An 11,237-nucleotide genomic window follows, 5' to 3' on the forward strand; every position below is an offset into this window, starting at 1 on the left:
AATTGTAACCCCTCTGTACAGTATGTTCACAAATAAAATTAAATTAAATTAAAAAAAAAGAATATGTGGTACATATACACAATGGAATTCTATGCCTCCATCAGAAAGAATGACATTGCCCCATTTGTTAGGAAATGGAAAGGCTTGGAAAAAATTTTAAGTGAAGTAAGCCAAGCCCAAAAAAATATAGGTCCCATGGTTTCCTTTATTTGCAATATCTAGTATATGTATGAGTCAAGCAGAAAAGGTCAGATAATGTGATTTGAGGAAAATGAACCCTTATATATGTATTTTAATGTTTTTTTCTTTCATGCATTTGTTTCTAATGCATTTATAAGATTATTTCTTTGTTGCTTTGTATGTCCCTCCTTCACATTATAACCCCTGCTTTCACTATATTTGATGTCGGTTTAATTTGTGGAGGAGATGGGGAAAAACAAGTCGTTTAAGGATACAGGTGGACCTGTTGCAACAATAAGAAGTACAAGTTATCATGTTGAAAACGAACTTTACAACTTTGGTGCAGGGGGGCGGGGAGGATTGGGTTGGGGGTGAGGGGGAGGCTGGGAAGGGATGTGAATGGTAAACAAAGGAGGAGGCTACAATGCTTGATAAGAAATGTACTCATTATCTTGCCCATGTAATTGTAACCCCTCTGTAGAGTGTGTTCACAAAAAATAAAAATAAAAAAATAAAAAAAAATTCTGGCTAAGGAACAGAATATAGAATTGAAAATTAAAAAAAAGAAAAGTGTGTCAAACACAGAGAATAGAGTCTTATTCTCTCAAAGAAAAAAGAAAATGGTCCATGTGATTTTGGAAAGTACAAAAGTGTTTTGATCCAGTTTAACAAGTTTCCTGAATAATGTTCAGTATTTTATCGACGATTGAATTGATTGATATTATGACGCTACTCCCAAGAGTATTTTATTTCTAGAGGGCTAGAAATAAAGGTAGGTTTATAGTTGGTTTCCAGTCAAGAGATCAGAAACTACTTCTAGTAGTTAAAATGGAGAAACTAGGGAATGCATTCATCATTGTTAGTGTTGTGCCCAGGTCACAGGACCCCCACCAAGAAGACCACCAAGAGTCAGACTCTACAGCTGTTTTAAGGTTTTATTTAAATGGGCTGCAGCTCAGGGCCTCGTTCTACACTCCAACACAGTGGAGCGTAGGAGGAGAGCCTCGAGCTAAAGATTTGCAGGGTTCATAAAGGCACACAACCAACCAACCAGGTGTTTGGATTACCACCACGTGTTGCTCTGCTAGGCAGAATTTGCTGATCTTAGGTTTAGTTTAAACAAGCAACAAGTGGTCACGGGCCTCAAAACTTTAACCCTTCAGTTAGAATTGCTGAGAAGCTACCCAACCGGCTCGGAGCCAGCCAGCGTTCTACCCCTGCCAGCATCCTCGCGGGAGCCACCAGGCCTCCAGTCAAGATGAGTGATAGGCCAGACATGTCCAAAGTGGAGAAGTTTGACAGATCAAAACTGAAGAAAACTAATACTAAGGAAAAAAACACTCTTCCTTCAAAGGAAACTATCCAGCAGGAGAAAGAGTGTGATCAAACATCCTAAAATGCAGACTGCCTCTCAAGAGCAAGCTTCAACATCACCTGACATTCTTGCTTAATTTAGGCTTAGTTCTGTAAAACTCTGTGTTTGTGGAGACTTGAGGCACCTGTAGATGATTTCTCTTCTATATTCCCTGGTTAAGAGGTCAACAGTAGCCGTGTTCCCTTAAATTTGTTTTTAAAGTGAAATTTCAGTGGTAGATGACATGCTGTCAGTAATCTCACTATTGATGACCTTTGTGGGTGTGGTCCTTGTGCCCCCTACAGAGTGAGTCAGTTTAACCTATAATGGGTGCCTTCTGCTTCATAATACTTTTGTAGTCTCTTAATTTTCATTTACAATAAAGCATTAAAAATATTTCAAAAAAAAAAAAAAGAATTGCTGAGAAGCCAGACAGAGAACTGAATCACTGCAGAGATCAATAACAGTGAGAAGCTCTGTTCCTTCACAAGACAGAAAGGGCTCAGGTGGGAGACTTTCAGAGGAAAGAAGGTGAGAGCACCAGTAGAGACTCGGGCCACAGCACAGGTTCCCTCGCAAGTGCCACTCAAGGAAGAGCTGTGCTATGCCCCCTGCAGCTGGGGAAAATAGTCACTTCCAGGACAAGAAGCAGAACTTAAAGAACACTTCTTCCTCCCTTAACTTCCCAATCTCCTTTGGAAAGACAAAAGCCTGTTGATGTCACAGAGAGTCATGAAACAGCAGACATTCTCTTCCCCTTAAAACAGGGCACAAGGGAACAGAACAAAGCAGAACAGGAAACACATTTAACTAGCATTAACTCAGAAACAATGAGTAATTTAAAAAAACAAAAACACGTCTCCAATAGCACCTGCAGTGTTAGAAATCCTATCCCCGCTGGGCCTACAAAGGTAAAGAAGATAGTCTCTAAATTTTATGGGTAGAGTATTTCAAATGACCTAATGAAAACAAAGACTTCATGAAAGAGATGAACTAAAATTCAAGAGGCTTGAAATTGAAACTGGCACCTGTAATCTTAGCTACTTCAGAGGCTGAGACCAAAAGATTGCAACTGAAAGCCAGCCAGGCAAGAAAGTTCATGAGACTCTTATCTCCAATTAAGCAACAAAAAAGCTACAAGTGGAAGCTAGCCATGATCACAAAAGCTCAGGGGCAGCACCCAGGCTCTGAATTCAAGCCCCAGGAGTGGCTCTAAGAGAGAGAAAGAGAAAAGAGAGGTGGGGGCAGACAGAGAGAGAGAGACAGAGAGAGAGAGGCAGAGGCAGAGACAGAGAGAAAGAGAAAGAGACAGAGACAGAGAAAGAAAGCTAAAGAGAAAGAGAAACAGACCAAGAGACAGCGAGAAAAAGACAGAAACAGAGAGACAGAGGGACAGAGGAACAGAGAGAGACAAAGAGATAGAGAGACAAAGACTTGGAATTGAAAAATATCTTGGGTCTCTTGAGCAACCAAGGAAAATAGGGAAATTCTAGGTAATCGCTGACATATACATGAATAGAAGTATATAAATATGAACAGTAAAAAGAAAACAACTGATTACATTTTTGACAGTTTCAGTCTTTGTTCCTCTCCAAAGAATGAGTGAAAATTGTAGACCAGAGTCAGCATGGCTCAGTGAGTGGTACTCTGTCTTTGGAAGCAAAGGATCCACCAGTAGCATACCTACAAATTGCATTATTTGGGGGAAATCAATTATCTTTGTTTTCCCCATCTTTCAAGTAGAAAAAATAGTTAATTTCTTCAAAAAATTATTGTATCATTTACATCTAGCATTCTCATAAACAAATAGAGAATCGTGTGTGTGTGTGTGTGTGTGTGTGTGTGTGTGTAGGTGTGTGTGTGTGTGACTGTGAGACTGAGAACATGAGAGGGAAGAGGAAATGAGGGTGAACAATATTGACAAACATTGCATCTGTGAATGAAGATAGCAAAACAAAATGCACTGAAAGCTCCTGAATGATGCTGACTAGTGAGGCTGGGGAAAGCAAGAATCAGTGAGGAGTCAATCTGATTAAAGTGCTGTATATGCAGGTGTGAAACACTAACATGAAACCTCTGTGCAAATTAGCATACAATAAAAAAATGAATGGCAGAGATGCAAAATAGATCCTGTCCAGAGTGAGGTACTAGTAGGAAGAGAAAGGTTGAAGACAGAAGGGTAGATATGGTCAAAATATTTGTGCATAGGCATGAAAATGAAGCCCATGCACAAGTACAAACAATGGAGTTTGTAGAGAGGCTTTTGGGAAGGTTGGGGAGGAATGAAGGAGAGTGAGAAGGGGTGAGTCTGATCAAGGTTATACTGTATGCATATATGGAAATGTCAAAATGAAACCCACTTGTACCATGAATTGATGCTAATAAAAATGTGGGGAAAACATTACTGTAAATATTATATATGAACATGTAGTGATCATGGATTGAGGACACAGCAGGTAATCAATGTATGATATTTAAGATTTTTTTCTATTTTCCATTCTATATTATCTTTAAATAGTTACACAAAGGGAGTGTTTTTTATTTTGGGGGGGGGGTCCAGTCATGGGGCCTGAACTCTGGGCCTGGGCGCTGTCCCTCAGCTCTTCAGCTCAAGGCTAACACTCTACCACTTGAGCCACAGCACCACTTCTGGCTTTTTTTTCTGCTTATGCGTGCTGAGGAATCGAACCCAGGGCCTCATGCAAGCAAGGCAAGCGCTCTACCACTGAGCCACCTTCCCAGCCCCATCACATGAAGGGTTTTTAATTCAACAGATCTGAGTGTGTTGATGCCAACCTTTCCATCATTCTGCTCATCTCTCCCAATCTCACCCCTACTCTTATTACCTGGCTCCATTTTCATATATGTACATTAAATATATTGGCTCTATTCACTCATCATCCCTTTCTCCACTTGTCTACCCCATTTTTTTTCACCAATCCCTCATCCTCCCCCAAGAAACGTGTTTCAGCTTCCTGATATTCATTTGTTAAAGTGTTCATTTGTTATTCAGAGGAGTTAGGCCTCCCCTAAATTATATTGTACTTTAGTGAATTTGTGTATATCTGCATATGACTGTGTATATGATTTCTTGTGTTCTTAATTTAGATCTAATTTCCACATATGGAAACAAATAAGCTCTCTGAGCTCAACTCATTTTTATATAATTTTTTCCAGATCCATCTATTTTCCTGCAAACAACATATTCCTTCAAATAGATAAGTAAAATTCCATTGTGTATATGATATTTTACACTTTAGGAACAAATATAACAACATAAACATGAGTCATTAAAAAACAGAAGTTAGTCGGGTATAATGGCTCAGGGCTGCATTCCCAGCTCCTTTCCTTGTATCCTGGAGCTCCTACTGTTGGACTGTAGGAGGTTTCTCTACCCATACTCATTCCCGTGGCAACCTCTTTGAGGCATACTTCATCAATTCCCAAATTTTCATTCTTATTCAACATAATTCTCCTAAAACAGAGAATCAGCATCTATTTGAATGGCACTTCAAGCTTCCAATGTCCATATTGAACACCTTGTGTTTTTTTGGAACGTCATACATCTTTGGCCATCTGATTTCAGTTGGTGACAAATTACTCTGATGATAATCATTAGCATCATCTTTGACTGATGTCTTTTTCCTCTCAAACTCACAATCTATCCCTCAAAAACTTTGCTAGATCTACATTCAATATACAATCAGAGTCATTATTGGGTTCCATAACTTCCACTGATACCATGAGGATCTGAACAACATCATCTCACATTTCACATCTGGGTTGAAGCCATAGTCCTATCCTGAGATTTTTTGCTTCTGTCTTTCCTCTCTACCAGCAACTTAATAGTCAGAAGGCAGTTTGTACCGGTTCCAAGGTCCACGCCTATCTTTCCCAAACACATCTATTCTCTAAAGTTACATAGGTCAACTTTCTTCACAATGTACATTGAACTTAATTGGAAGGGGTGACATTGATCAAGATACATTATACTCATAATCTAACTTGTTGAATTGAAACCCCTTTATACAACTACTTAAAACTTTTTTTAAAAAAATTTTTAAAAGAAAGAAATTAACTCATTACCTTGCCCATGTAATTGTAGCCCCTCTGTACGGTATTTTCACAATAAAAAAATTAAAAAATAAAAAAAATTTTAAAAGAAGGAGGTTTGGAGACCTAAGTGAGATTATAGCAATCCACTCAAAATCCTTCAATGGATCCCATTGCACCTAGAGCAAGAACCAAATTGTCATATTGGCACAAAATGTCCTGCACAATTTGATTCTATTACATCTCTGATAGTGTATTCTAGTATTTATTTCATTGACCTATTGCTTGCATTACCTAAAAAATGTGATTTAACTGCCTCATTTTCAAAGGAGTTCATAATAGGCTGTAGGAAATAAAGGGCAGCTTAAAGCTCTTTCTCACATCATTCTATCCTAAACTCTGGGGGAGTCAAAATGCCTCTTGTTGGGAAAGTTTGGGAAATTTTTCAGGGTGAGAGATTTTAGTTTGGGAGGTGGAGACAGGGAGGAAGCAAGAAAGAACATACAGGCACAAATCTGGAAGGATGAATCCATAGCATATTGAGGGAATTACAATTAAGGAAGAAGCTTTGTCAACACACACACACACACACACACACACACACACACACACACACACAAGTTAAAAATAAGGACTGAGATTAGGAGACCTGGATGTAGGAAGTAAAGAATGATACAGTTCACAATTTACACAGGAGTCAGGTCCTAAAATGCTTTTCATCTATTTGTTGTCCACCCTACCCTACCCCTGCACCAAGCTTTTGCTCACAGAATAATTTATTAACCACATTTTTTATATGCCACAACAGGATCAAAGCAATACTTGGAAAAGATTCTGATCTCCCCAAATCAAAGATAAAGAAGAAAAATCTAGAGTCATATTTAATTTGACAAGGTAAAAGAGTGGGTGTGCTGCTGTATCAAATTTAATTTGTACAAAATCATCATTATTTTTTCTCTGATCTACTGCGTTTAGACTACTTTAGTAACGCTTGATCTCCCTGTCTACCTAAACACTGATTCACTTACAGCAAGCACCACGTTAGCATTGGTCATATTAATACCTAGTAAATCCACAGGGTGTTAGTTGCCCAGAATTTTGTATAAAAGGTGAAGGGAGACTTGATTCAGTCTACAACATTCCACAGACAAGACAACCAACCCCAGGTGAGTCTCAGCATTGATTCCAAAAGGGACAGTTATTTTTAAACTTACAGAATTTTTTGTGCCTAGAGGACAAATTAGAGCTTTCTGTCATTGTTGTATGCTCTTCAAGCCAGCCTTTTAAAAATGGACAATACAATGTTATCACTACTAACAACTGACCTTATTGACCAATTTGCCTACTTTCTCAAATAGTCTGATTTTCCAAATTTGGACCAATGTAAATAGGATTAATAAACATATGAAATGAAGTAATGGATTTTTACAAATCTTTTCACATCAAAGGAAAATACAATAATCACAGGTACTTGCTTCAGAATGACCACTATAAGATAATATTCTAATCTTTACTGCTCTGCTGAAACCAGCACATTGGAGTTTTGATCTCGTATGTGTTTCTACTTTTACCAAAGAAAGCAACGAAAAAGAGAACAGGAGGAAGAGGAGGGGGGAGTAATATTTCAAGAGAGGGAAAAAAGTAAACAAAGAGAAAGGAAAAGTTCTTGCTGAGGTAAGATGTCTTTAGGGTGGTTGGATGTGTTGCTTTCTTCTGGTTTGCTTCATTTCCACAATAATTATCATTCTTTTATTTCTCTGCTGCTATTCTGTCTTAATTGTTCACTTCTCATTCCAGGATGAAGTCTGTCCAGGTTTGCCTCCTTTTCTGTTTTTGGAAAGCAGTCTGCTGCTATGGTTGTGAACTGACCAACATCACCATCGCAGTGGAGAAAGCGGAGTGCCGCTTCTGCATCAGCATCAACACCACATGGTGTGGGGGGTACTGCTACACCAGGGTAGGTCTTCTCTTTTACTGGAAGTAAAGGTGTTGAGTAAAGGCATTCCTCTCTCTGTGAGGAATCGTAGGAGGCTAGCATCATCAATTCATGCTTTATCCATATTTTATGCATCCTAACCAAGAGCCATGAGCCCCTTAGTCAACAGTGTTCAGTGTTGTGACTAGGATGAATGAACATGATGTCAAGTCTGGGGATTGAATTTGATGTAGGTAAATTTAGGAAAGGTTTTTCATCTGTTGGTTGATCTGATGAATTTGGTGTTATACCAACTCTGTATTCCCAAAATAGTAATATGTGTATTAAAATATGTATCACAAATTACCTATACTCTTGCCCAAAAGGCAATTTCTTATAACTAAGCTCTTAGCTTTGGCATAGAAACATTACCAAGTCATATAAAAATATATATTAATAAAACCAGCTGCATTCTAAAAGTTCCCTTTAGATCTCCTTAAATATGAGTGCAAGGAACAATGCAAACACAATGAATGCAAACACAATGAATCCTTTCATACTGTTAGAGAGAAACCAAATCAGCAAACCCACTTCTTTCTTTTTACCTCTGAGAAAACGAACACAGAATAATTAAGTTGCTGGCCTGAGTTCAGATACTTTCTTCTCCTCAATGATCTGAAGAGGCAGTTTCTGCTTGTTTTCATTCCATTTTCCTCCACTGCACTTACTGTCTGCAGAATTTTGTTCTATACATTGAAATTAAAGAGTAGCAATTTTTAATGAAGCATATGTATTTGATAATAAATGAGTTTAATCAAACTCCACTTATTGATCAATTAATTGCATCTTTTTAGCATATAGACTTGGTTGTATAATATTGCAGTAAATGAGACAGCAGTTTCCTCTCTGTGAAAATATATTTTCCACTGTAAAGTGATGGAACAAATAATTTTTCTCTGGATGACAAAAAAAGTTTATTTGATAACTACATTCTTGAAAGTCTATGCCTTGCAAAGTTTACAGAATTTAAGAGAACCAATGCCTACAAAGCAGTGGGATATATAACAAATTTCATGAGCCTATGTAAAAAAATGTTGTTAATTATGGGACATTCCTTTTTACATCTTATTTTTAACAAATACACCAGGACTATGTATTTAGATTTCTTTTTCTGGGAGTTTAAACTACAATGTTTATCATTTGTCACCGATAGAGGTTTCAACTAGTAAAAGAAAGTCAACTTATGAGCGGAGCACAGGTAACTATAGTCCTAAGTACTCAAGAGGCTGAGATCTAGGAATCACTACTCTAAGCCAGCCTCGGTAGGAAAGTCTGTGAGATTATCTCCCATTAACCTCCAAAAAGCTGGAAGTGGAGGTGTAGCTAAAGTGGGAGAATGCTAACTTTCAGCACAGAAGCTCAAAGACAGTGCCCAGGACTTAAGTACAAATACCCAGAACCAGCACCAAAAAAAAAAATCTTAAAATTTTGTATTTCTTCTAAAATTCATATTTCTTTTTTACATCATTTTCCCCATGTTATGCTCAATGTTACCTTCCATTTTTTTCAGGAATAATTAGTACTTCCCTATCAGCATTGGAAAGATTTCCAGAACAACCTGGAAATGCATATATTTCTGTGGATCTTAATGGCTAAAGATGACAGCATGCTATTATCAAACCACTGTCCCATGTTGACCAAGTTAAATAGAAACTTTCGGGATATTATGACTGAATGGCTTCCTTTCTAAACTCCTCAGGATCTTGTCTATAAGGACCCAGCTAGGCCCAACATGCAGAAAACCTGCACCTTCAAGGAGTTGGTGTATGAGACCATAAGCGTGCCCGGCTGTGCTCACCACGCAGACTCCCTGTACACATACCCTGTGGCCACTGAATGTCACTGTGGCAAATGTGACAGCGACAGCACTGACTGCACTGTGCGAGGTCTGGGGCCCAACTACTGCTCCTTCAGTGAAATGAAAGAATGAAGAAAATGGACATTTCAGACCATCCACTTTTGTCCTGAAGGACCAAGACATCCAGAATGTCTCTCTGCACTCTTCCCAGGGTAGAGACCACAAGGTCGGGGGATCACGAGACTCCACTAATCCCTGCTGTAGTATGGGAGGATCAGGACTGCAAGTTCTCAGACTAGGACCCAGCACCACTTTGCCATCATTCCATAGTCTGGTTCCATTCATTTTTTGTCCTTGTAACTCTCAGATATTTTGATGATCTTTAAGAATATTAAGAATATTCATAGGCAATCCCTTTCTTTGTGAAAATTAGCTCACATTAATTCATTAATTTAAAATTTGATCAAATCTTTCTGGAGTCCTGCAAAACTCCTTTTTGGGGATAAATAAAAATATGATCACTCTGCACTCCCAAAGATCCCTTCATTTGGCAGGAGTAGTATTTGGTATTCCATATGAAAACAACTTCTGCATTTTAATAAGTATAATTAACTTATCTAGAAGTACATTTGTATAAAGTGCTGGCTATTTCAGAAAGAATTAGCTGGATATTATATCACATCTTCTCTTTTGTATATTCACGTTTTCCCAAATCTGATTTCTCTGAAAAGAATACATACTGCAATATTTCATGAGTTGATTACTTTTACAGATAACTATCTTTACTATGTATTATTTCACATCTATGATATTTAGCTAAATATAATGGAATCTTATTTTTTTAATAAAGATGTAAGCTAGGAAACTAATAAATTTACATTGTTTCATATACAAATAAAGAACTTACATATAGTTTATAACTTCAATAGAAAATTAATTAAATATAATTTCTAGTGTTTCTACAAATACACCTGACCTCTTCTTTGACAATATTAAAAAATAATGCTTTGCATTTCCAACAGTACTTTTTTCATTTAAACTTTCTATTATTTCTTGAAGTCATTTTTTCTTCAAATTTTTATTTCCTCTCCTCAATTTGTTTTGTGTATCACTTCATTGTGAACGATTAATTTCATGTTCACATGACTGCATATGCAAACAATGTACCTTGATCAGACTCATCCCTTCCACACCCTTCCTTCATCTCCCTTCTTCTTCCCAAACCAACTGCAACAAGCCTCACTGTTCCATTTGCACGCATGTACATAAAGTATTTGGACCATATTCACACTCCTTCACCTTCTCCATCCATCTTTCCACCTCCCACTAGAGCCCACACCCAGGGTAGAACCTGCTTTATATTCCTATCTTTTTAATGTGTGCTAGGTCACTTTCTGATGTCACAAGGGGAAGTGTAGAATCACAGAGTGGGCAGAGGCATTGGAAGTTCTCTCTTTCACTTCCTGGAATTTTGCGGTGGGAGAAATGAAGCCCAATGATGGAAGTGGCTCACTGTCTTAGTACATTGGTTCTGTTTAAACCGAATTTCTCAGACTGAGTAATTTATAAACAGCACACTTGCATTGACTAACAGTTCTAGAAGCTAAAAAAAAAAAATACAAAATCAAGACATGGGCAGATTTTGTCTGAGGATCCACTATTTGCTTTGAAGAGAGCACTTCCTGTTCCAAACACAGTGTAAACCGCAGGGGCTGCCTCAAGCAAATGAGTTCTGTAGGAATACCCTAATCCTATCCTTAATCATTTCCTGGACGACCCACCTCTTTTTTTTTATTGTGAAAATACTGTACAGAGGGGTTACAATTACATGGGCAAGATAATGAGCACATTTCTTATCAAGCATTGTAGCCTCCTCC

At 37.9% G+C, this 11,237-nt stretch overlaps 1 protein-coding gene and 1 pseudogene across 1 annotated transcript; both read left to right on the forward strand.

Annotated features, from left to right (window-relative positions):
- The first annotated feature begins 1,390 nt into the window (after positions 1 to 1,390).
- Positions 1,391 to 1,631, forward strand: LOC105988104 (annotated as a pseudogene).
- Positions 1,632 to 7,385: 5,754 nt separating this feature from the next.
- Fshb (follicle stimulating hormone, beta polypeptide) lies at positions 7,386 to 9,492 on the forward strand. Its single transcript, XM_013019608.1, has 2 exons — positions 7,386 to 7,544; positions 9,262 to 9,492. The coding sequence occupies exons 1-2, from the start codon at positions 7,386 to 7,388 to the stop codon at positions 9,490 to 9,492; spliced, it is 390 nt and encodes a 129-aa protein (XP_012875062.1).
- The last annotated feature ends 1,745 nt before the right edge of the window (positions 9,493 to 11,237 follow it).

This window comes from Dipodomys ordii, unplaced genomic scaffold (genome assembly GCF_000151885.1).
Source record: "Dipodomys ordii isolate 6190 unplaced genomic scaffold, Dord_2.0 Scaffold46, whole genome shotgun sequence".
NCBI classification, from domain to species: domain Eukaryota; kingdom Metazoa; phylum Chordata; class Mammalia; order Rodentia; family Heteromyidae; genus Dipodomys; species Dipodomys ordii.

Coding starts and splice junctions, on each gene's coding strand:
- Fshb (XM_013019608.1), top strand. CDS start 7,386: ATGAAGTCTGTCCAGGTTTGCCTCCTTTTCTGTTTTTGGAAAGCAGTC. Junction 7,545..9,261: donor GGGGGTACTGCTACACCAGG/GTAGGTCTTCTC, acceptor TAAACTCCTCAG/GATCTTGTCTATAAGGACCC.